At 41.8% G+C, this 27071-nt stretch overlaps 1 protein-coding gene across 1 annotated transcript in view; it reads right to left on the bottom strand.

Annotated features, from left to right (window-relative positions):
- Positions 1–13492: 13492 nt before the first annotated feature.
- Positions 13493–27071, bottom strand: part of OLFM2 (olfactomedin 2) — a 41615-nt gene continuing 28036 nt past the window's right edge. The window contains 6 exon segments of the mRNA XM_074260992.1: positions 13493–14595; positions 17559–17665; positions 17962–18181; positions 18402–18554; positions 20545–20568; positions 20570–20695. Coding sequence (XP_074117093.1) covers positions 13918–14595; positions 17559–17665; positions 17962–18181; positions 18402–18554; positions 20545–20568; positions 20570–20695 — 1308 coding nt within the window. The 3' untranslated portion in view covers positions 13493–13917.

The raw sequence follows: 27071 nt of genomic DNA, 5'->3' as shown, positions 1-27071 counted from the left end.
TGCCTCGTTTCAGGAATAATATAGTACTGAGACCTGAGATTCCCTCTGGCTTGGCACAGATCTGCCCGCCCTACTCCCCACTCCCCATCACCCTTTAATAAACCTGGTTTGTTTTCATTCCTCCCCACCTCTGCTCTGGCTCCAGACAGATATTCTCCCCTCAAACAAAACCTCTGAGTAATTCCTGCATGATGCTTTCTCTAGAAATGACTCTGGGGCCTCTGTGGGTTTTAATGAATTTCCCCTCCGATGGTGGGAGGAGGGGTGCGGGGGTGGGAAGGAGTGATACATTGATGTTCTCTCTTGTAATGGATACATTGCTTTCTCTCCGGGGATGGGAAGAAAAAGGAATCTCTGTTTCTGCTTGGCTAGGAAACAACGTATCCACCTGTTCAGGTCCCCCACCTCCCCGCACTGCTTGTCCCCCATATACTGAAATTAACAGGTTCTAGAACAGGGTCTAACTAAGGTCTTCAGACTAAACCACTATTAGATATGTAACAACAGTCAATTTGTTGAACTTCTGGCTACAATTTCCTCATCTGTAAAATAGAGACAATAATATTTGCTCATCAGATGGTTTTAAGTAAACCTCTAGTCCTAAAGCCCATTGGTATTGGACTCTCTGGATTTGGGACTGGGGTTCCATGGAGAACAGACTTTAAAAATTTAAAACTCTACAGGAATGGAAGATATTATTATTCTTATTTTCTGGGAGAGAGGGGCATGGGATTCCTGGGAGCAGGGATGAGAAATGCCCAGCCTCACAGGGACTAGCCCTGAGTATGGAAAGCTAGGACCCAGGCCATGGGGCACTTGACCTCCCTTCTCCACTACCCCGAGTGGAAAGGTAGTTAGAAGGGAACTGGAAAAAGAACCCCCTTTCCAAGAATCCCTCCCCCTAGAGCTCTGTTGCTTTCCAGAATGCTGAGAGAATGAGTGCTGCGCAATTGTGACTGTGTCTCTGTTTTTGTCTCTGTGTCTCTCTGTGCTGGCAGCTGAAGCATCAATAAAGGAAAAAAAGATTTGGTTTGGATAAATAGTCCCCAGTAGGCCAATTAGTGCCCATATGATTCATTATTTAATATGTTCCCCCTTCCCCCCCCAAATTGAGAACATAAATCCCAGCCTTCTCCTCCCTGAACAAATCCTCTTTCAGTTACTAAGCTTCTACCTAGTCATTCTTCAATGTTTATCCCCCAAAGAGGCTTTCCCCACTTCATCCTGTGAAGGGTAGCTAAGGGAGGGGAGCAGATTTGCAGAAGGGGCAAGTCCCTCCATTACTTACCAAATGGATTTTCTGTGGCAGACATAGCCAGTCTGAGTGGAGGTGAGGCTGTGATTTTCACGGATTGAACAGTGTAGTCTGTGCTCATGAAGTACTATTCCCTGCAGTCTCTCATCAGACTTAAGGGTTCATGGGAGTTTTGATGAAATGGAAATCCACAGGAAATTGACTAAGTCTCAATCTCCTTTTTTCACAGTCTTTGGTTAGAATAGGAACTATAAGCACTGGGATCAGAAAAACCTGCATTCAAATCTGACCTCTGGCACTGACCGTGTGATCCTGTGCAAGTCACTTAATTTCCGAAGAAGGAAATGGCGCTTCAATATGTTTGCCAAAACAATCCTACGGATGGTACTAGCATGCTATGGTTCACGGAGAGTCAGATACGATTGAACAATAACAGCAATAAAGTGATTGTTGAGCCTAGGTATCTCTGGGGCAGGGGTAGGAAGTGAGATTCGGCTATATAGCTCTCTAGTTGTATGTTATTATAGCCAGCCAGTCTGCTTATTTCCTCAGTTGTAAACTGGGGATAATAATAGCTCCAATCTGCTAGAGGATTGTGAGGATCAAATGAGTATTTGTAAAGTACTTAGCACAGTACCTGACAGAGAGTAGGTGTTATATACATGCCTATTTCTGTCCTTTTCCTCTTTATATGTACGAGTATGATTAAGTATATTTCTCTGACACAGCCATGTAACTAAATAATAGAATTCCAAGCACGTAGAATTGAAGTTCAATCTATATGCCAAGATGACAAATTCCATCTACAACAGCCCTGCCTGGAAAAGTGGCCATCCAGTTTTTCCATTTATATAATAGAGTCTGAAGGGGGGAGGGAATGAACCTGGGATATACAGGTTGGGAGTTCCCCTCCCTGAAGACCTCTATTCCTAAAATTCTACTATGATGGGGACCTCATTATCTCCAAAGGAAGTCCATTCCACTTTGAGAGGGCTGAAATAGAAAAATTTCTTCTTCATCTAATACTTATCAATTAAAAAACTGCAACTGAGCAGTTTAGGATAGAGACTAGGATACTATACCAATTCTCTCTTTCTCTGCTCTGGACTCCTGTACATAGTCCAATTGGGTTCTGTCCTGGAGGAGTCTAGCATCTAATGGGAGGGAAACTAATATCTCCTTTTTCATACTTTTTGATGCATTAAACCTCAACCTTAGTGTCCCAGAGATGAAATGCTTAAGACTTAAGATTTTACTTAAATTGAGGGCATCGTCAAAGGATGGCGCTAAAATGCATGATCTAATGCAAGTCAGGTATGGGGTAATTATTTGTTTCCCTTTTAAAAAGGAACATAATGATTCACAAACACATTGATAGAACATTTCATAACAGGATTTACTGATAACTTATTACAACCTCTCAGAAGATTTTTTCTTAAAATTTATCAGAACATAAAGCAGCTTGTGGGGTTGCTGATTATTTTACATTTCACCTCAGCTCTGCACTGTCCAAACAAACCTTCAAAGGTATCTCCTGATAATGTGATTTAGCCTAGGGTCAATCCTCTTGTTAATGATTGCCTTCTTCAATAGAGAACCTTCCCTTGCTACCACCAAGTTCCACTGACTAGATCCAGGACTCCAGAACTTTCAAAACCCTCAGTTACCTCTAAGTCTCCACATGTCTACATTAGAGCTGACATTTAGACAACTACTAAGAACAGGAAACAGCAGAAAAGATACATGTACAAACTTCCTGTTGATCATCCTTCACATAGTAGCAGAGTGGGAAGAAAAAAGCACAATGCACCCTTCTCAAGGGAAGTCTTGTGCCAGTGTGCACAACTTTACCATATGAGAAAATTGAAAAAAGAAGACACAGATCTGGAAGCAGTCTCTTCTTTTAAGTAGCCCCTCATACCCTTGCTGTTGTCGTGAGGTAGAAGGTGGAGCAAGGGACCACCATATTATATCAAAATCCCTCATCCTTTCAGCAGTGGGACACCACATGGCTGCAAACAGCCAAGGAGTTTGTCCAACAGACAGAGATGCTGAGTCAAAATGTAGTTGGCTGGAAGCAGGCAGGGAATATCTGTCTGTTCTCTACACATCCCATGTTACACTTAAAACAGGCCAATAGTCTCTTCTTTATGACTTCTTCATCGTTAATTCTGTTTTGGCTCTCTGGAGCCAAGCAAAAGAGAATCCATTCCCCCTTCTGTGATAAGAGGCATAGTGGTAAGGAGCCTGCTCAAACCTGGAGAGCTGATTGCTAAATATCTAGTGTAAGCATTTAAAGGTCAGAAATCAGTAAATGCTTTAAATCAAGGCTAAATTTATTGTTTTGTTGATTGTCTAGTTTTAAGAAAATAATGGAGAAAATGATAATAATGAAGGTTAAAAGTGAGTTGAGAGTGCATTCCTCCCCCCACAGATACAATATTTCTCAGCACATGGTGTAGTGAAAGGAACAGGATTTAGAGTAGCTCTGTCATTTACCACCTATGTAGTAGGTGTAGTAAAGCTACTAGACAAGCTACTTTACTTCTGTTCACCTCAGTTCTCTTACCTGAAAAATAAAGATTTCCATAATACTAGAGTTGTTTTGAAGAGAGAGATTTATAAACCTTAAAGCCCTATAGAAATATGGCCAGTTATAGCTTTTCAGACCCATCAATTAATTATTTAATTAATAAACAAGCATTAATTAAACTTTGTTCCAAGGCTTTAGGAGACACTGGAAATACAGGTACAAAGGGAGATTGTCCCTATCCTCTAGGCACTCACATTCTCTCTCTCTCTCTCTCTCTCTCTCTCTCTCTCTCTCTCTCTCTCTCTCTCTCTCTCTGTATATATATATATATATCACATATACAAATAAGTAGATACAGAATTTAAAGAGAATGCATACACAGTGATTTGTCAAGGCACCACCAAGAAAGGAATCAGAAAAGCCTTTATGTAGGAGTTGGCTTTTGAACTGAGAGCCCTGAAGGGAACAAAGAATTCCAAGGAGTAAAGGGGACAAGGGGGAGAATTCCAGGCATGAGTGACTGCATATGCAAAAGATATGGAATGTCTTGTAGAGAAAAATCTGAGTTTTTCAGTTAAGCTGCAGCATAAAGGAGAATAATATACAGTTAACCAAAAAAGATAGACTGAAGCAAGGTTGAGAAGACTTTTAAATGCCACAGAATAGATTGTAGTTTATCCTAAAGGCAATGGAGAAAGGTAATGAGGTGAAGATAGCCTCCAGATCCTTTGTTATTATTGTCATACTCATTGAGTCATTTGGTTGTGTCCAACTCTTTGTGATTCCATTTGGGATTTTCTTGGCAGATATGCTGCAGTGGTTTGCCATTTCTTTCTCCAGCTCATTTTACAGATGAGAAAACTGAGGCAAGGACCTGCTCTGGATCACAGAGTTATTGTTTAGTGTCTGAAGCTAATTCTCCAACTGATAAATGAATGGTAAAGGATATGAACAGACAATTCTCAGATGAAGAAATTGAAACTATTTCTAGCCATATGAAAAGATGCTCAAAAAAAAAAAAAAAAAAGATGCTCCAAGTCATTATTAATCAGATAAATGCAAATTAAGACAACTCTGAGATACTACTACACCCCTGTCAGATTGGCTAGAATGACAGGGAAAGATAATGCGGAATGTTGGAGGGGATGTGGGAAAACTGGGAAACTGATACATTGTTGGTGGAACTGTGAATACATCCAGCCATTCTGGAGAGCAATTTGGAACTATGCTCAAAGAGTTATCAAACTGTGCATACCCTTTGATCCAGCAGTATTACTACTGGTCTTATATCCCAAAGAGATTTTAAAGAAGGGAAAGAGATCTGTATGTGCAAGAATGTTTGTGGCAGCCCTCTTTGTAGTGGCCAGAAACTGGAAACTAAGTGGATGCCCATCAATTGGAGAATGGCTGAATAAATTGTGGTATATGAATATTATGGAATATCATTGTTCTGTAAGAAATGGCCAACAGAAAGGCCTGGAGAGACTTACATGAACTGATGCTGAGTGAAATGATCAGGACCAGGAGATCGTTATATACTTCAACAATACTATATGATGATCAATTCTGATGGACGTGGCTCTCTTCAACAATGAGATGAACCAAATCAGTTCCAATAGAGCAGTAATGAACTGAACCAGCTACACCCAGGGAAAGAACTCTGGGAGATGACTATGAACCACTACATGGAATTCCCAATCCCTCTATTTTTGTCTGCCTACATTTTTTATTTCCTTCACAGGCTAAATGTACATTGTTTCAAAGTCCGATTCTTTTTGTACAGCAAAATAACTGTTTGGACATATATATATATATACATATATATATATATGTATTTAACTTATACTTTAACATATTTAACATGTATTAGTCAACCTGCCATCTGGGGGAAGAGATGGGGGGAAGGAGGTGAAAAGTTGAAACAAAAGGTTTTGCAATTGTCAATGCTGGAAAATTACCTATACATAAAATTTTTGTAAAAATTAATTTATTTAATTAATTTTTAAAAAAGGAAAAAAAAGTGTCTGAGGCTGGATTTGAATTCAGGAAGATGAGTCTTCCTGATTTCAGACCCATTGTGCCACCTAGGGGTCAGTACACCCTTTAAGTGCCCCTCTTTGCCAGACTCAAATGTTTTTTGTTCCTTTAACTAAACTTCCTATGTCTTATCCTTCCTATGCCTTCCTATGTCTTAACATCTTCATTACTCTTACCTGGATATGCTTCAGTTTTTTTTTTTTTTTTTTTTTTTTTTTTAGTGACCTAAAGAAGCAATGATGAATGGTAGGGAAAAGGCTAGGTTAGGTTCAAAGGAAATTGGATTCCATTCCTATCTTAAACATTAACTGTGTAACCACTTGCTCTTTCATCAAAGTCTCAGTTTTCTTATCTATAAAATGGATATCAGAGGCAAGTGGTATAGTGCTTAGAAAGTTGACTTTTGAGTCAAGAAGACTTCTCACACATATTGCCTGTATGATCTGAGAAAAGTCATACTCTCCCTAAAACCACAAGCACCTTTCTAAGACTATGAATTACAAATTATTTGCCAATCAACATTGATAGAGGGATTATTCCTCATGGGAATTGAACTCTCTTCTAAAGGGACTTCCTATAATGAAGAAATGACAGATGCATGTGCGTGCATATACATACAAAATGGGGATAATATTATTAATGGGTTTAGGTCTCAGACTAGTCTGAAGATCATATTACAAAGCATAGGTTTGTCTGGATGTCTCTGAGAAGCATGTTCTCAAGGACAATGCAGACATGCTCATTGATGCTTTGCTGACATGACAGCAAGAATTCCTGATGATAGGAGCTTACACCAGACTCCTGCCCTTCTCCATGATCTTATAAAAGTAAGCTGATAGTTCTATCCTTGTTTCTCTGTCAGTCTCTTTATCAGTCTCTCTCTGTCTCTGTTTTTCCTCCCATTCCCAGTCACACAACTACTAAATATCAGAGGAGATTTGAACTGAGAATATTAGAATTTCTGATTTCAAACCTGACATTCTAAAATATGGTATCACCCAACTGTTCTTCCAAAAGCTAGAAACAGGGAATGGTTGCCTTGAGGCAGTAGCAAATGGAAGTGACATATGTTTACCCATAACTTTCAGGCAACAGGCCAGAAACTAGAGATCTGAGAATGGACTTTGACAACCTAAAAGATGACAGCAATTAGAGCTTGCCTAGAGTTTCCATAGAAGTACAGGACAGTGTTGTATGTACTTGCATGGAACTGGGAGGAGTTATCCTAAGAGAGAGTGGACTTTTCTGACTCAGGATATGTTAGCAGAGGAGACATTAAAGAAAAATTCTGCAGAAGCATGTTTCAGGATCAAATGTATGCTTTTTCAGCCAGAAAGAGGAGACAGCCTTGGGGGATAACTCACTGCTAATTTCAAGTTCAAGAATTCCCAAGTTCCAGAGCCCCCAGGGCTGAATGTTCAGGCTTTCTCCTATGTTTTCGGATTTTCTCACAGCATGCTGCTTCTTCTCTCCCTACTATTTTCCAACCTGGCAACTGGAGTTAAGTGACTTGCCTAAGGTCACACCACTAGTAAGTGTCAAGTGTCTGAGTTCAGATTTGAATTCGGGTCCTCCTGACTCTGGGGTGAGTGCTCTATCAATAGCCCCATTTAGTGCCCCAATAGTATACTTTTTGTAGAAAGAAGAGGGCTACCAATGAAGCTTCTGAAACTGAGGAATCAAAATGATGAAGAGGATAGGGAAAACAACTAAATTTGCTTTCACTGAGTGTTGTTTTGATGGGAAAAGGTTTGCTTGTTGAGAAGTTCCAAAGTTTGTTTGCCTTCTGTGGAAAGTTTAAACCATGTAATAGATCATGAATCTTTTGGAGAAGAAAGAGAAGGGACTGAACACACATAGAATCCTTTTTAAAAAAAATAATAGCTTTTTATTTTCAAAGCATATATTCAAAGATAGTTTTCAGCATTCACTCTTGCAAAATCTTGTTGAGCACACACAGAATCTTGTGGGAAAGGAGGCTTCAGTGAGATGTTAAAGGACTGTTTGCAATAATAGCAGCCACTAGTATTATGTCCAGCTGGGGAGATGATGGGCTATATGAGTGCTTAATATCTTTCTGTATCTATTTATGGAGTCAGGAAAACCAGAACTCATATTTAGCTTCAGACATTCAACAGCTATGTAGCCCTGGGTGGTTATTTAACCTATGCTTGCCTTAGTTTCCTCATTTACAAAAGGAGGATAACAATAGTATCTACCTCGAAGAGTTGTTATGAAGGTAAAATGGAATCATATTTGTAAAGCATTTTGCAAATTATAAAGCACTATAAAAATGCTATTTATTCTCATTATAATTAATTCTCCTGTGAGTCTTTTGCATTTTTCACATTCATCTGTGAGGTGAATTTGCACGTGCTACATTGTATATTTGTTCAAGAGCTAGGGTACAACTCATCTTTGACATCTCAGAACTTAATTTTAGAGATTTCCCATAGTGATGTTGTTGTTGGATCCCATTTGAGTTTCTGTTGGCAAAAACACTAGAGTAGTTTGTCTTTTCCTTCTCCATTTTACAGATAAGGAAAATGAAGTAAACAGTTAAATGACTTTCCCCCGGTCTCACAGCTAGTAAGTGTCTGAGGTTCAGGCCTGGGCTCTATCTTCTGTGCCCCCCTAGTTGCCCCAGAATTACACCAATTAATAATAGTCTAATTGTTGCTTGTCTTGCATTCTTACAGAGACCCATAACATCAGGGAGGAGATAATGCCATGACATGCAAATGAATTGGATTAAAGTGAGAGAGGGCTGTATAAGATCACTTGCCTCACTTTTCCTTCCAGATCCATCTGGATCCAGTGGCAAGATACAGGTAGTCCTGAATGAAATGGGAGACCTTGGTCTTTTTAAGCTAAGTTCTTTAACAGGTCTCTCAGTTTGACTGAGGCTATACCTATTCAGTGATTAAGGCTAGGTAACAGATGAAGTAAAGAATCTTCTCTATATATTTTATTTATTAGATTTAGTCTAATAGTGTTTCAAGGGAACTACTTTGTAAAACATTAAGTGCTTTTATATATGTATGCTATTATAGAGAGAGGAAAGGGAGAAAAAATTGGATAGGAAGTGTTCTCCATGATATTTATACAATGTCAGAAACCACAGCAGAGGATCTGTGAATTTTAAAATATATCTTGATAACTATAGTTCAATATCACTTGTTTCTTTGAAATGTTTAAGGTGCAATGGATAGAGGACCAGGCCTGGAGTCAAGAAGATTCATTTTCCTGAGTTCAAATCCAGTCTAAGACATATAGTAGCTGTATGATCTTGGTTAAATAACTTAGCCAATAACTTAGCCCTGCTTGCCTCATTTTCCTCATCTGTAAAATGAGCTGGAGAAGGAAATGGCAAATGTGTCTTTGCCAATAAAATCCCAAATGGGGTCATGAAGAATGGGATGTGACTGAAATGACTGAACAACAATAAATAAATTCTTAAGTATATAGACTTTACCAGAGTGCCAAGGAGTTACACGATATTAAAAAAAAAAAAGTTTAAGGAACTGCTTTATAGTTGGGAACTATGCCTAAAGGGCTATCAAAGTGTGCATACCCTTTGATCCAGCAGTGTCTCTAATAGCTCTTTTTGTAATGTCAAGGACCTGAAAAATTGAATGGATGATAAGGAATGGCTGAATAAGTTATGGCATATGAAGATAATAGGATATTATTGTTCTGCAAGAAATTATGAGCAGGCTGATTTCATAAAAATTTGAAAGACTTATATGAACTAGTGCTGAGTGAAGTGAGCAGAACTAATAGAACATTGTACACAATACCAGCAAGGTTGTCTGATGATCATCTAAGATAATCTTAGTTCTTCTCAGCAACAATCCAGTAGATCCAAGAAACTTTAGTAGACTTGGGATGGGAAATGCCATCCACATCTAGAGAAAGAATTATGGAGACTGAATACAGACAGGAGCATACTATTTTCACCTTTTTTTCTTTCTCATGTCTTTTTTCTTTTGTTCTGATTTTTCTTGCACAATATGAAAATACAGAAATAGGTTTAAAATGATTGTACATATATAACCTATGTCAGATTGCTATCTTGGGGAGGGAGAGAGAAAAAATTGGAATTCAAAATCATACAAAAATGAATATTGAAGATTATATTTACATGTAATTAGAAAAATAAAATACTATTGAATTTAAAAAAAAAAGAAATTCTGCTTTAGGAGACCACCACCAATGTCCCTGTTGTTTTTATGGCAGAACATGGGCAAGTTAACCAAGATGGGCCGTGACCTGCATTTTTGGAAGGAATATCATTGTTCTATCTAGACTTTAACTTTTTAATCTCAGGTATTACCATCCTGAAGCCCTGGCCACCTTGATTGGATAATATATCACAGAGCTAAAGTCTAAGAGACCTTAAATATGTTTCACTTTATTTCTCATTCATCTTCTCACCATATTCCTGGCTATCCAGGAATTCTTGTCCCACCCTCCCTTTTAATTCCCGGTTTTGGAACCATAAGTAAATTGATATTGTTACTGCTACAGGAAAAGGGGGCAGGCATGAGGTCATGGGGGCCTGCATCAATGTGATAGAGGAAAGGGGGGGGGATATATAGGAGAAACATTGCAGAGGTGAAATCGACAGGCTTTGGCAACACCTTAGATATGGGGGATGAGGGAGAATAGAGTTGAGGATGATTCCTAGGTTGAGAATCTAAGGGACTAGAAGGTTATAGTAGGGAAGACAGAAGGGGAGGAGGGTTTGGCAGAAGTAATGAATTTTGTTTTGTACATGTTTAGTATAAAATGTCTTCTGTATATCCAGTTTGTTCCCCTATATGTGTTGTCTCTCCTTATTAGAACGTAAACTCCTTGAGCAAAGAGATTGCCTTAAATTCTATATTTATATCTCCACTACTTAGCACACTTTTTGGCACATGGTATGATAGTCAATCAATAAACATCTATTAAGCATCTTCTATGTGTCAGGCATTGTGTTAAATGTTGGGTATACAAAGTAAGGCAAAAGACAGTCCTTAACTAAGAAGCTCACAATCTAATTGTGTTTACTAACTCTAAGTACTTAATAAACATTTTTAAAAATTCATCCGTTAAAATATTGCTGTTACTAAGAATAAAAATATCAAGAGTTGGAAACAATTGAAATCTTCTCAGAGCATATATATAAAGCTCTAAGGATGTTTTTGGACCTGATACAGAAGCAGTTGCATGTTGAGAGGAATTGGGAAGACATATCCTCTTACAACATAAGAGATTTTTCTCATTTCTGCTAAGGTAGCTTGTTACTTTTTTAATTTTAAAAACTTTTAAAAACTAAGTTTTAAATGAGCTTCTAGGGAAGTAACATTTATTATTCATATGTTCCCAAAATATGACTGCTACCTCAGTGTTCATGGAGATCTTGTAGCAAAAAGAAGATTCACCATCAGAGACATTAATTAGAACTGGAAGGGTCTGGGATTCCCCTCTCTGAAAAATCCAATGAATTCATTTCCCAAACTGAGCATCTCTATGATGTTGTTACCTCTGGTAATTCACAGAGTACATGGAGTGCGGCTGGGTATAGGGATAGGGAATCTGGAGGTAGGGATTATCTGGGAAACAGGGAAGCCAAACCTTGAACCTCTGAATTCTAGTCTGACTGGACTAGAATCTAGCTGATTCATCCAACTCTTATCTGTGTCTTCAAGAAGCTCTAATAGCATGTGAAGCACCCAGACCCTGGTAAATCTTGGCAGCTGGGTTAAATCAGATTGAAGATAACCAAGAGGCTCAAACCCTTCAGTGAGTTAGGGGAGCATCTATCCCAAACTTGTGAAGACTTCCCTAGTGGAATGGACAGATGAGAACATTTTGTTCCAACGGCCACGAAGGTGACTGAGACCAGTGCTGTGGAATGCTTATAGCTTGATCAGACACTGAAGCTGCCAAGGCCATCTACTGCATCTCTGACCATCATCAATCATCTTGACTTTTGTCTTGCCACTGGACTGCAATGGCGCAAGAAGAGAAAATGAGGCTGACAACTTTGTGCAACTTTGCCTCATTTAAATCCAATTCCTAGTCAAGTTAAAACAGTATCCAGTTGTGGTGTCATTGGTTCCTCTTAAAAAACAAAGGACAAACAATATTTCCTTTCTTGCTACTTCTTGCTTAGGGCTCAATAATCAATTTAATATTACCAAATTAACGTTGTTTCTGGAAAGGCTGTGCTAATTGACTGCCCTATGAGTGAATTCACCTCACAATCCCTGAATCTTCAGATACTTTCTTTCCTAAATACCATTCCTATGTAATTGTTATATCTTCCTCATAGAAAGTAAATTAAGGTAAACTCCTTGAGAGCAGGGATTTTGCAGCTGCCTGGTAGCCCTTAGTAAATTCCTCCCTCCTTCCTTCCTTCCTTTCTTCCCTCCTCCCTCCCTCCTTCCCTCTCTCCCTTCCTTCCTTCCTCTTTCCTTCTCTTCCTCCCCTCTTTTCCTTCCTTTCCTTCCTTCCTTCCTCCCTTTCCTTCCTTCTTTTCCTTCCTTCCTTCTCTTCCTCATCTCTCCCTCTCTTCCTTCCTTTCTTTCCTGCCTTCTCTCTCCCTCTCTCCCTCCTTTGATCTCCAATGGAAGAAAGTCTTAGATGACTTTTCATTGTGTTCACATAGTCCTCATTACCTTTCTATCCTAGTGGTACCAGAATCATTGACCCCTACCTATCACCTCCTCACACATTCAAACAGTTTTTGAATCTTGATTTTACCTCAAAAGATCTTTTTCAGTCATCTTCTTCTCTTCTCTCTATTCCAGAATTTTCCCTGGCTTATCACTGCACATAGGATAAAGTCTGGACTTCTCAGTGAGATTATTTAGTCTTTCCCCAGTTTCCTTTGCTAACCTCAATTCCCCCTTTCTTCTTCCATTTTATCTGTGAAACCTCACCGGGGACATAGAAAATGGTGTCTTGAAGCCATCCTGACTTCTCTATGGAGTTTGTATTTTTCTCCCACACTTTCATTTCTCTTTTCTCTTTGTAATGGGGTGGGCAGTATCTATTTCTCTCCAAATATATAATCGCTTCTGTCCTATGATAAAGCCTTTCCCTGAGAAAGTTCATACCATTGACAGTGGTAGGGGGCAGTGAGAAAATGAGGAGACCTGTGGTCAGAGGGCTACTGAGGGTCAGTGGAGCAGCATGGGCAGAAAGGTTTCATGGTCAGTGTGAACATTCTTCAGGAATGTTTCAGTTGATCTCATTTTCCCTTTAGCTTAGACTGACCTGTGAGCATATAGTTTCCAGATGTGGCTTCCTTCATTTGCAGGTAATGTCACATAGGAGACACAAGAATTTCCATGGATTTGTCATGTTTAGTGAGAGATATGGGGAGGTTCTTTCCCTTCCTTCCATTAAATGAATGATAATGAGTAAGCCTTACAGCACTGAGCTCTGGGTTGGTTCTACCCTAGCTCTGTGTAAAGTTTCTACCCATCCATTTCCCCCAATCCTGCCTGTCCTAGCCTTGTGCCATTACTACCTCCACCCCTTCCCTCACCCCAATCATGGGAGGGAATGGAGAGCAAAGTGACCTTCCCAGAGCAGGCCCTGAATTTCATTCTTCTATAAGAAATTAAGGCAGATCCCCTCACATGTATACAAATAGCTTCGAACACAGAAAATGTCAAAGTTCCTGTTTATTGAGCCAGAAAGAAAAGCAATAAATAAAAAAGAAGTAGATTCATGCAGTCAATCCCTAGGTGGATCTCCTAGGCAGGATGAGACAGGGGCTGGTGGGGAGATGGAGACAGAGACAGAGAGAGACCAAGGCCCTAATCTATATCTAAACCCATAGATCCTTGCATAGATATAGAAAGAGCAAGAGAGGCACCCAGAATTACCAAGAAAGAAACAGACAGAGCTATAGAGAGACAGGGACAGACACAGACATATAGAAAGAGATTGAAATAGAAACAGGCAGACCAAAAGAGGTTGAAATAGAGACACAGAGATAGACAGATTGAGAGAAAAAGAGACAGGTTGAAATAGGAAGACAGCCACAGAGAGAGGCTCCCCTCTCCCCAGAAGCACCCCCCTAGACTGAGTCCTAGGGGCCTCCAGCTGTGCTGATGACATGGAAGAGAGTGACATTATAGAGCACTTGGTGGCCATTGTTCCAGGTGTAGAGGGCACGTTCACGAGGGTTATAGTCCAGCATGGAGATGTGGGAATACTGGTTGTGGAAGGGTACGTCCGTGTACTCATAGCTCGATGTGTTGGTGAAGTAAGCGAAGTAGACCTTGGCCCCGGCCAGATGCGAGTTGGTCACATAGAGAACGCCACAGATCATGAAGGCCTCACCGGCACTGCGCTTGGGGTAGCCCGTGTCCCACGACCGCATGACTTCGAGAGTGTGAGGGTCCAGCCGGCTCACCACGATGTTGCCCGCGTTCTGGTTGGTGGTGTAGACGGCCCACAGGCCGCTCTCGTCCACCATGAGGTCCATGTCCGAGAAGCCGCCCCAAGAGTAGGGGAAGGTGTTGTTGTAGCCGGCCCCAGGCAGGCTGCGCTGGACCAGCACGGAGCGGGACCGGAAATGGTATTTCACCACCACGTTGCTCTGGTACTTGTTGTAGAAGAGGGAGCCATTGTAGACCACGTGGCCTGTGCCTGCCCATGGTTGAGGCAGCAGATGCTGAATGAAGTTCTGCCCCTTTACAAAGTCACCCAAAGTGCGGAATTCAAGTACTCTCCGTCCCTTGTAGTAGCCATCCATGTACCACACCTGAAGGGGCAGCCACCGGTCAGCGGGGGTATCCACTGCTCCTTCCCCTCCCCCAAATCATAGTTAAGTCCCAAGGTAAACCAGCAATTCCTGTCACCCAGACCCTAATCATTGGGGATGGCCATTGATGACCAGGGTTTACCTGAGGTGAGTAGTCATTTGGATGGGGCCATTGGTCACCACTAGAGAGGTCACTGGTAATGGCTACTGGTAACCATCAAGCACTACCCACCCACAAGTCCAGTGGTTACTTGGACTCAATCAGGCTCTGGAGAAGCCAGTAGTTACCAAAAGGGTCATTGTATGATGTCTAGGCAAACCTTCCAAGAACTTCAATTTCTCTTCCCTTTTTTTTTTTTTTTTTAAAGCCTGAGGCAATTGGGGTTAAGTGACTTGCCCAGGGTCACACAGCAGAAAGTATTAAGTGTCTGAAGCCAATTTGAACTTAGGTCTTCCTGACTTCAGGGCTGATACTCTATTCACTGCATCACCTAGCTGCCATCTAGCTGCCCCCTCTCTTTTTCTTAACATTCTCATTACCCCTATTTTCAACTAACCATGATGTTGGCCTGGCTCATCCCCATTGCAGCATATACTTTATATCTTTAAGGAAGTCTTTCCTTATTATAAACTATCTGACTCCATGGCTTTCTGCCCATTTGTTTAATTTTTGCAGGTAAAAGCAAGAGTGATCTTTTTGGTCAGTGGGGAAATGCTATCTTTTACCATCATCCCAATCCTTGGAAATTTTAAAACTATGGAAAGGAGTCCATTTAACAAACAATTTTAAAGTTTTGGTATAGATAAGATCTGCTATTTAGCCCTGGGATTGTTAGGATAGACTTGTCTCAGATTCTCCTCTCAAGGAGCTTAAAATCTAATGGTAGGGAGGTGACCCTTCAGACAAGTACCTAGATAACTATGATACAAGGGGAATGTGAAAAAGGAGAAATATAGGCCGAGAGAGAAGATGGGAATCTGAGCACTTGGTCGAACATGAGGGATGAAGGTAAGGAAAGAATCAAAGATGACTCAGAGGTTTGCAGGATGTTGATGCCATCAATGGAGACAGATAAATTAAAAGTAGGGGAAGATGAGGAGGAGAGTGGGATCACTTGCAGCTGTGGGGAGGGAACAATCAGGAAGACTTCTTAGAGGATTCAGCCTGTGTGCCTGAATTTCTTTCAGTAGAGGTAAATGGTATGAGTCTGGATGTGAGTGGAAGAGTCCATTCCAGGCATGAGGGATGCTGTTAGCAAATGCAGAGATGGGAGAGGATAGGGCAAGAATGGGGAACAGAAGATAGTCCAATTTTGATGCATCACAGAGTACAGGGGAGCAGAGTGAAATGAAGATGGAAGGATAGGCTGCAGCCAGATTCTGGAAATTCCAGGATCAGGAATTATATTTTATTTAGTGAGTAACTGGAAGGCATCAAAGATTTCTGAGTAGAGGAATGACATTCATTCATGTGTTAGGAAGATTACTTAGTTTGCATGTGGTGGGAAAAGGAAAGGAGACTGAGGAAAAACTGGACACAGGAAGGACAATGAAGAGATTATAATAGCCTCAACAAGAATATCTGGATTAGCAGGAGTGGCAAGAAGCAGATAGATGAGAAAGCTGCAATGGGAAAAAAGCATTAGAGTTAGAAGGGATCTTAGAGGTCATCTAGTCTAGTTTTATAGATGGAGAAATTTAAGACCAGGGAGGTTGTGACTTGTCCAAAGCCTTACAAGTAGTAAACACCAGAGGCAGAATTAGAATCCATATCCTTTGACCCCAGAGCACCATGGGACTATTTTCCCCTGAACAACATTGAATCAATAGAATTTGGTGACAGATTGAATAGGGAGTCGGGTGTGGAGGGAGCCCCAAAGAATGAGAAAGATGCAAGATTCATAGGTAATTTCATGGCTTCAAACCTAGGTGACTATGTATGGCCACATCATTAATAGATAATGTGAAGTTAAGGAGAAAGGAGTTTAATTTTAGATATATTGAATCTGAAGGGTGAGAGGAATATCAATATGGAGATATCCAGCAGACAGCTAGAAAAATTGGACTAGTCTTTAGGAGAGGTTAGAGATAGAGATACATCTTGCAAGCCATCAGAATGGAGGTGATCATTGAAGCCATGCCAATGGGTACCATAGCATTATAGATTTAGAGCTGGCACAGTCCAGAGTCCAGTAACATTTTTTTGGTGTCATGGTAGCCAGTCTGATAGAACCAATGAACCTCTTTTGAGAACAGTGTTTTTAAATGCCTAAAATAAAGGATTACATATAACACCAATGATATTGAAATCCAATTTTCTTGTTTTTCTGTTGAGAAAATTGAGGACCTGCCAGGCTAAATGATTAACTTGTCCCAAATCATAGCCAGTAAATGGCAGAACTGGAGTGAGTGAGATCACTAAGGGAAAAGATGGAGAGGGCAAAGGGAAAGGGGACCAGCCTATATTTAAGAGATGCAGTGAGGATGAGGAGATGGAGAGGGAAGCAGAGAAATAGGAAGATAACTGACAGATATAGAAAGGGTGACTAGGGGAAGAGAGATTACCAGGCAGAAGGGGTGGCCAGCAGTGTCACACTCTGCAAGGAGGTCAAGAAGGAGGAATTCGCTAAGAAAAACCCATGAGGTTTGGTGATTAAGAGGTGACTGATGGTGCTGGAGAGAACTGTTACACAGGAGACTGAAGAGAGACCAAATGGTTTTGAGGACTGACTCAAGGGCACCTGAGTCAATTATAAGAGAGAACTAGGAAGGGGTGGGAGATGATAGGTGGAGGATTATATCTTCTCCTTCAAATCAGTCCCGAGGGGGACCATTTATTCTCCCTCTTTATTAGACCAGAGAATTAATAGGACACATTTGCCACTCAGGTCTGGGACTCTCCAATGCTGGGCTGTGTCTCCATATAATACCGGGGGCTTTCTAAGGTAGTACTCTGCACTTACACGACTGTCTGCACTTGGGGCCATGGTGTCTGTCATCCAGGATCCAAAACGGGAGCCCATAGCACGGATGGTGATGGGGTTACTGACTCCAGTGAGCTTGCCACAGCCTAGGGGGAGGAGAAGGAGGTGTGAGGAATGGAGGGATTGAGAGATTCCATCTGGGGCATATCTGGGAAGAAGGGCTGATGTTCTGAAGATCAGAATGGACCTACTACAATTTGGGGCTGGAGGAAGGGGATTGGACCAGATCAGGGTACACTAACTTCTGCAGTATGGAATTGGAGGTAGGGCATGGGGTCAGAGGTTGGGGGTCATACAGCACACCCAGCTTCTATAGCATGGAGCCAGTGGACCAGCAGGAGCCAGTGGAGGTGCAGGGGCCAAGTTTGGGGTCCAGACATACCAAGCTTCTGTGCACAGGCGTGGAGCCGGGCCTCAAGCACCAGCACGCGTTGCTGCAGCTCCTCATAGTCAAAGGCGCCCATCTCCTCCTGGATGGCGGCTAGGCTTGCTGATAGGTTCCTCACCTCCTCTCGCAAGCGCACAATTGTCCTTGTGTCTGCCTTGTACTGCTCCAGGACTGAGCTCAGCGGTAGCAGCTCAGTCATTCTGTCTTTCAGCTCCTGTTGAGTCAATCCTGTCAACTAACTCCATGCCATCCAACCTCTCCCCATAACCCAGACCTTTTGCCTCTTTTTGTATTCCCACCACTCAGTGCTGACACATAATAGACAATATTGATTGATTGATTAATCCAGATATACCCCCTTACCAACTTTAAATTGAACCAGTCATGCTGCCAGCCCAATTCCCCACCCTCTGCCTTTGAGTCTGGGCTCCTACCTGGAAACTCTTAGCTGACAAGCTGCGGGCGCCATCAGCTGCCCGGAGCCTCGAGTCCAAGCTTCGCATGAGGGACTCTGTATTCCTCACATACTGTAGGTCCCGAAATGTCCGTAACTCAAGGACTTCCATGGACTGGGAAACATTTTGGACCTGGGAGTAAGAGCAAATAGAAAGGCAGACACTCTTAGGGTAAGATCAGTGTCTCCTCTTTAGTCTGTCAGATCACCAAATAATTTTTTTCCAGCCACCTAACCCCAGCCTGGTCAGATATGAACCAAATGGATGGTGCTTCTCTTTAACTCTGACTCCTCTCCCCAGGGCTAGAATACCTCCAAACCCCAACATAGCAAGCTAACAATAACCTCTCCCTCGAGCTGGCCTTCTGCTGACCTTCCCTCCTTCTAGAATCAGGATGCCCTTGAAGCTCTCAGTGTCTTTCTCTGACCTTTGTTGGAGCTCCAGGATACTTTTGAATGAGGCAGGGGGATGCTATGGATGGCTGCGTTTGGAATGAGGAAACCCTGAGTTTAAGTTTCAGCCTCTAATGCTTATTAACTTTGTAAACATAATTCATTCACCTCACTAAAACTCAACTTCCTCATCTATCAAATGACTACAAAGTAATACTTTTATTATTTACAGCACCTTGCAGTGTTGAGAGTCTCAAATGGGAAAATATATGTATAATGTTTTGACAATTTTAAAGGGTGATACGGAAATCAATTATTATTTATCTGGCTACTGAACCTGCTGATTTTTCTCCCCAGGAGCTCAACACAATCAAACCAGTTGGAGCTTTGATTTGTCTCTTTTCCCAAAAAAGCATGGCTTCTTGACTACTGATCTCTCTTCCTGGGGCAAAGATGTTCTAGCTAGGAAGTACTGGAATCATTGAACTTGCTCCAAGGACATCTTAGTGCTGAGAGACCCTTAGGGAATCCTTAGAAATACGAAGAAGTGGCCAAGAGGGACTCGTCACCTACCCCAAGGACTCATTTTGTTGCCTAAACCCTCTCTATCCTGCTAGAGCCAGCTCAAGCCCTCTTCTCCTTCAGGTAGCCTCCCCCATTATTTTACTCCCTACCCCTTCCCCTCTTCTCAGCTCCTATAACATAAGATTAAACACCTTTTTAGTTAAATCTCATTACTTTTCACAATAAGGAAATGTATAATGGAGAAACATGAAAAAACTTGCTCCAAATCATGTGGCTATTCAGAGCCAGAGCCTGGCCTTGAAGCAAGTCTTCTGCTTCTAAAGCCAGTACTCCTTCCTTGAGCAGACTGATCTCCTTTAGGCAGGGACCTTTGTTTTTGTCTCCTATGGATCTCAAAAGGGACTCAGTCATCAAGATTTATCATCAAGATAAATCCAAAACTGGATTTATGGCCAAAGGACATGTAGTCTAAATCCAATCCCTTCAATTTACAGATGAAGAAACTGAAGCTTGGACTTAAGTGAGTTGTCTGAATAGGAAATAAATATCAAAATGGGATTTAAATGCAGGACAGATGCAGTGTTTTTTTTGTCCACTGAGCCAACAATGACAGGGTAGAACCAAAGAACTAAGGTTTGAGGGTCTGGGTGGGTGTGATTCTGTTTTTTTTTTTGTTTGTTTGTTTGTTTTTTCCCACACAGCTAGTAAATGTTAAGTATCTGAGGCAAGATTTGAACTCATTTTAGGATGAGCGCTCTACCCACTGAGCCATCTAGCTGCCCCTGTATACAATTCTGTTTTGAGGGCCCTGAAAACTCTCTTTGAGAATCTTTATCCTCAATCATAGAAAACTGAGTGAGCTTCAGTTTTTCTATCTGTAAAATCAAAAAAAACCAGATTATTTGATCTCTTAAGTTCCTTCGGTTCCTAAAGACTTTTAAATCTACAAATCTTAAAACCAGGACCCAATGAGGGCAATGAGATTTCTTAGAATTCAGAGACTAAATATAGATTGAATAAAACTGGGTTCCTCAGCTTGATGAGTAGAAGATCCATGAGAGCTTATTGAACAGTCTTTGGGGCTGGATATGTGTAGGTATTTGCATGTTTGTGGCTGTGTAGGGGAGAGACAAAGAAGGTTCTAAGAAAATATATTGGTCAAGTTGGAATCTCTTCCTTTCTGCCCTCCACGCCCTTCCATGCACCTTCTCCATGAGCTGCCTCAGCTCCGCTGCTTCGGCCATCACGGGAACAGCTGTTCTGCACAGGGATGACAGCTGTACACACACACTTGCCGTCCGGAGCCTGGGCTGAAGTGTAGAGCTGCCAGCCATCCTCGGGACTTTGGAACAGCGTCTGCAGAAGAAGAAGAAAACTTAGGGGATAGCGATGCCCCCTTTTGCTGCAGAGAAAAGAGGAGATAGAATAGTGAAGCAGTCAAAAGCTCTGAAGAAATGGCCTCCATAACATCTGTCTTGCCAACTGATTCCTGGTCCCCATTTCTGCATAAATCTGCAAGAAAGGGGTTCTCTCTTGTTCAGCTTTCTTTAGATATCACTGATAGATTAGCTTCTGCTGTTAAGTTCTCCACCCTTGACTGTATTTTGAGTCCTGGGCCTTTCCTGCCATGAGCAGGGAAGAACCAACACTGGAGGCTGAGAAGGTAGGGTTGCCTTTCCCTTTGTCCTTACTCAAGCCCTCAGTTTCAGAAAAATATGTGTGTGTGTGTGTGTGTGTGTGTGTGTGTGTGTGTGTGTGTGTGTGTGAGAGAGAGAGAGACACAGAAACAGAGACACAGAGAGAGAGAGAGAGAGAGAGAGAGAGAGAGAGACAGAGAGAGACAGAGAGAGACAGAGAGAGACAGAGACAGAGACAGAGACAGAGACAGATAGAAAAAGAGAAAGTAACATTCCTAACCAGAGCCCTACATCCAGAGAGTAAAAGGATGAGATCTAATCTGGCATTCAAAGTCTCTTATAATACAGATCTACTTTCTAGAATCATGGCATTACATGGTTCTATCTGGAATGTCCTCTAGAGTTCCATTAAGTATCTGGTCCAACCCATGCCTAAATAGCAATACTCTCTAAATCCCTGCTCGCAGGTGGCTGAGAGCCTTTATTTGGAACTCCAGTTCCCCAGAAAGAAGAAACCATTACCTCCTAAGGCAGTCCCATTCTTCTTTTATGTGCTCTCACCATTAGGAAGTTTGCCTTACCTCTTCAACGTTTCAGTATTTTACTGAACCTCCATCTTCTTTCTCTGCATCTTGAACCCCTTGCTCAGAATTCTGCCCTCTGGGGCAAAGTAACCCAAGTTTAATCCCTGTTTCATATGGCAACCCTTCAAATCCTTGGTCTAGTTGTCATGTTCTTCCTTGACCTACAGGCTAAACTCCGGCAGATCCTATGACTGATCTTCATCTGTCATAGGACCCAGGCCCTTTACCATCTTGTTCATCCCCTTCTCTCTGTCAATGTCTTCCCAAAAAGTGGAGGCTAGAACGGGACATAGCACTCATGTAGTTGTGATCAGGAAACTGGTAGGGAGACTATTCCCTTTCAGGGCAGACATTCTATGCTTATTAAAGCATCCAAGATGCATTTGACTACCCGGTCACACTCTTACCTAATATTGAGCTTTTAATTCCCCAAAGTCCTTATGCTTCTTTTGGGAAAAGACTGGTGTCTCCCAATGCCTCCTTCTCCTCAGATTTTCCCAAGTGACTTTGGAAGCCTGATATAGAACTTGTTATTAATGTGGTATACTGAAAAGTGCATTGGATTTAGGACTGGCAACATCCAAAATTTTACTCCTGCTTAAGATAATAGTAAAAATTTCTATAGCACTTTAGGGTTTACAAAGTGCTTTATAAATATTATCTCATTTGATCCTCAAAACAAGCCGGGGACTCTATTATTATTTCTATTTTACAGATGAGGAAACTTGGGCTGATAGGAGTTAAGTGAGTTAATTGTTCAGGGTACCACAACTGGAGTCTGAGGCTGGATTTGAGGGCAGGTCTTCCTGATGCCAGGTCCAGTGGCAGCTAGGGGACTCTGGATCTGAAGTCAAGAATACTCAAATGTGTTAACACTGGCTGTGTTAGTCTGGGTCCATCACTTTTCTGTCTGGTTCAGTTTCCTCTTCTGTAAAATGATTTTTAAAAAATCTAGATCACTTCATGAGATTGGTGTGAGGATCAAAAGACATAATATATAAAGCACTTTTACAAACACTGAAGTACTATGTTAATGTCAAATGTGAATAACTCTATTCAATTTCTGTTCATCAGGCTGGACCCATTGGTCTAACTAGAAGATCCTATTAGTTCTATGAACTTTTTTTTTTAATGTGATAACTATATTTCAATATATTTGGTTTCTTCTGTAACCCTTTGCATTTTATTTTATGAATTTAAAAACTTTTTTCTGAGAGAGTTCCTAGGTATTATCAAGAGGTTTAAATTTTCTTTAATCCCTTTAGATCCAAATTTGATCCGTCCTTTATGATCTAGTCCAATAACCACTTTCTTCTAGAGGCTTCCCATCAGTCACTACAGCCCCCACTGACTGTCCGTTCTTTGAACTCTATAATCCTAAAGGTTCACACCCCTCATCTGTCCCAGATCATGCCCAGCCTTCTGTTCATCTAATGCAACAGATATTTATGGATGCTTGATGTGTTTGGACTCCATGTCAAGTGGTGGGTGAGGAGGCAGATGGATCAGGCATGGCCCTGCCTGGAGGGAACCCCTCTAGTAGAAGAGACAAAACTACCACAAGGCAGAGTGGATCAGAGTATGAGAAAGGTGGACTAGGGAGGATATAGTGAGAGAGGAAAAAACACAGACACCCAGCTCCAGAGAAGGGGGGACACATGTAGCCCCCAAAAAGAAGCAGACACAGATACAGACATGGAGGAATAGAGACACAGAAACCCAGCTCCAGAGAAGGGGGTGCATGTTAAACGGAAACAGACATTCAGACACACAGACACGGAGAGAGAGGAAGACAGTTTAAGACACAGAGGCAGACAAACATATAGCAGAACATAGACCCAGAGGGCAGACCCAAAATCATGACCAGAGGTAGGTGACAAGATCAAACCTCTCAATTCCTAGCCAGCGCAGATATGGGCCTGGTGGGCTCTATTGGCCCCCAGCTATGCCAGCCTAATTTCGGGAACTTGGGTCTTACTGCCAATGCTGTATTAGAAGCTCTATGGCAGGTGTGCCCGTAATAATAAGGGTCACCAAATCATAGCCTCTCTGAGATGGGCCTCCCAAGACTGTCTAATACACCTCATATCTGGAAAAGAATACCGTCCATGAGACACCCGACAAGTGATCACTCAGCTTTTGTTTGAAGACCTCCAGAAGTGAGGAGCTCATTACTTCTGGACTCAGCCCATTCTGCTTTTGGATGGCTCTAATTGTTAGGAAGCTTCCCTTACATAAAATCTAAATTTGTGTCTTTTTCATCCTGTACCCACTGTTCCTAGTTCTCCCCTCTGGGACTGAGTAGAAAAAGACTAATTCCTTTTACACACGACAGCCCTTCAAATACTTGAAAAGAGCTAGCAGATTTCCTCTACATATCTTCTCCAAACTAACCCCCTTCCCTCTCCCCCCCCCTGTTTCTGCAACTAGTTCCTATGGCAGGAACTAGATGCTCCTTATCATCCTTTGTGCCCTCTTCTTATTAGCATCCGTGTCTTCCCTAAAATGAGGTCCTCAGATCTAATACTGTAGATATGGCCTGATCCAGGCAGGGTTCTCAACTCCTTGGGCCCCAGGGTGACTAATCAGCCTTTCTGGGGCTGGAGTTGGTAAAGCTGGATTTCCACAGATTAAAGTTTCTTCTAGCAAATCTGCAGCAAGTAGGGACCTGATCAGGAAGTCAGGTTCCCTTGTCAGGGAAGACCCCAGGGGCTATTCAATCTTCCAGTGATGGTCTCAGGATGGGATTCCCCCAAACTCATTCTAGCCAGGGCTCAGACCTATTATAAACAAAAGCTCCAGCAGAGAGGGAGAAACCAAATCCTTTTCAAGGGATTTATTCTGCTCACGACTATCAGTGCAGATCCCTCTACCTCCCTCCCACGCTGCCTCCCTCCCACACTGCCTCCTTCCCACACTCTCTCCACTCCAAAGAGGACCAGGGGAACTAGAGCTATTAACACTGAGCTTCCCTGTGCCCTGGGAAGGGGGGGGCAGGGAGAAGGGGAAGGGAGGAAGAAGAGAAGGGAAAAAAGGGAAAAAGAATAAGAGAGACAATGAAGAAAAGGGAGAAGGGAAAAAGGCATGGAAAAATGAAGAGAGGAGGAAGAAGGGAAAGAAGAGATGAAGGCAATTAAAGAGATATGGAAGACAGAAACCCACTGACTCTCAGCTTAGGTCTAAGCTGCAGTCCAATTATTAGAATCTTAGAGCCACAAATGGCTAGAGGAGCAAGAACTCCCAAAGGCCATCTTAGCCCATCCTCATCAGAAAAGCTGTAGACCAGAGAGGGAAAGGATTTTATCAAAGGCCACATAGCACATCAAATACTACCTCCTCCATGAAATCTTTCTTTAGACAGCAAAGTTCACTATCTCCTCCAAATGTTCATAGATATTTGGTTTATCTGCCTCTTTAGACCTTCTTGGAACAGCCAGATGGCATAGTGGATAGAGCACTGGCTCTGGAGTCAGGAGGATCTCCAGCCCCAGATACTTAGTAGCTGTGTGATCCTAAGCAAGTCACTTAACCTATTGCCTTTGGAGAAAAAAAAGAACCTCTCTCATATTGCTTTTATTTGTATTTCATCTCTTAAAGACCCTAAGTTCTGTAATGGTAGGAATTAGGACTTCCTCCCTCCCATCTCTCTCTCAAACATAGCCCAGCATCAGACTCTGAGGAGCTCCAGTGTTTGCTGAATGACTGTATAAAAGGAGACCTTACATTTGTTTAAGGAAAATACCAAGCAATCATCTTCAGAGGAAATCTCAACCCTTTCTCCTTCTCTCCTTTTTTTCTTTTTCTGAAAGTTCAGGGCTCCAAAATTACAATGAACTTTTCTTCCTGCCTTTTTTTTCCAGTGTGAGATGAACTTTTTAGTTCCCTTTGAAGCAAACAATTGCTTTTTTCCAATTAACAGCTAAAATAGTCAATGGCAAAAATAGAGGCAGAATTTAAATGGCAAGGATGAAAGGCTTTCTTTTCTGTCTTGAAACAAATCCATGCATCCCGGTACCCTGCATCTCTCAGGGACCCTCCATTAGTTTCCTCACTGGCAAATATGATTTATTAAACATTTATGCAAAGCAATAGAGCCTGTATTATAGAGCAATAGCTGCCTGTAGGTGCCTGAGGCTACTCTCTAAAGCAAAGCCAGCTAGAGAGCAACCCTATTTGAAGAAAGCAGAGAGGTTGAGGAAGCCTCAGGGTTGGCCAGTTCAGGCCAAAACCAACTTACCAGTGTTTGGGGAGGCTTGAGGACCTGATTTTGAATCCTATCTCCTTACTTACTACCTGTGTGATCTTGGAGAAATTATTTAATTCTCTGAGCCTCAGTTTCCCCTGTAAAATAAAAGAGTCAAATGAGTTGGGGGATAGGAGTCCCTTCTTGCTCTTAATTATGTAATTAGTTTTGGTGGAGTGTAGAAGTACTCCATGGAGCGCACCACTCTGGTGAAGTGGCCATGCTTCTCCCATCATCATTTTAGGCAAGGACTTCCCAAGTACTTCCAAAGACACAGCATCACTTAACCAGCCTAATCAATCCCCCTTATTTCTGGACCATCTGATTCTCTTTGTAGGAGAATCTGCTCTCTATATTGCCTCTTTCATCTCCCATTTTGGCTAAAACAGCTCATCTCTATTCAATCTACATTATTTCAACAAATCTTAACCAAATATCTCCTAAAAGTTGGACAATGGACTCGAATGAGACAAAATAAAAACAGAACTATAGTCCCTCATTCTCATGTGGCTTATAATCTGATACAGGAAAACCATGGGGACACATAGATTTAGTGGTTGTCAGGTACCTCAGAGGTCATGAGGTCCAACTCTTATTATTTCCTAAATGAGAAACTGGCCCATAGAAGGACCATGTTCACACAGGTAGAAAGTGGTACAGCCAGGATTCAAAACTACATTTTCTGATCCCAAGTCCAGCTATTTTTCTACTATACTATATTGATGATGTCTTAATCATCTAAAACCTGGTAAGTAAATACTATCTATCAATTTATATATATGTATTTATCTATATAAAATTGGGATATCCTGGAAAGCAATACCATCTGAAGGGAATCCTTCTATCTGTTCCAAGTGCTCTTGGGGATATAGTCAAGCCCAGGGAAGACAGGTCCCTCCTTTGTGATAACTCATAGGAAAATAAGCATCTTTCCCCCCCCCATCTCTTTTAATTAGCCAAGGATGTTTAGAATCATCGTGGTTGGGCATTCCATGGTGAGCACAGATCAACCTCTCCTCCAAAGGAACTGGCCTCCCTTGGAGACTCACAAGCTCTCCTTGGCAGCTCAGGAAAAATGATTTCCTGCTCACATTACACATATCTCCCTGCAGCTATGGATAATTTTCCTGTCTGTCTCCCCAGTTGGTTTTCAGTTCCTGGAAATCATCCTAAGAAAATGGCCGCTGATGCTCCCCTCTTTGTCTCACCTCGTTCACCTCCAACCCTCTGGGCGCTCCCTTTAGGGAGAGCTCCATTTCCATCTCTGC

Source organism: Sminthopsis crassicaudata, chromosome 1, assembly GCF_048593235.1.
Source record: "Sminthopsis crassicaudata isolate SCR6 chromosome 1, ASM4859323v1, whole genome shotgun sequence".
Classification (NCBI taxonomy): domain Eukaryota; kingdom Metazoa; phylum Chordata; class Mammalia; order Dasyuromorphia; family Dasyuridae; genus Sminthopsis; species Sminthopsis crassicaudata.
The sequence above is the reverse complement of the archived record's forward strand: the minus strand, read 5'-3'. Positions and strand labels throughout refer to the sequence as shown.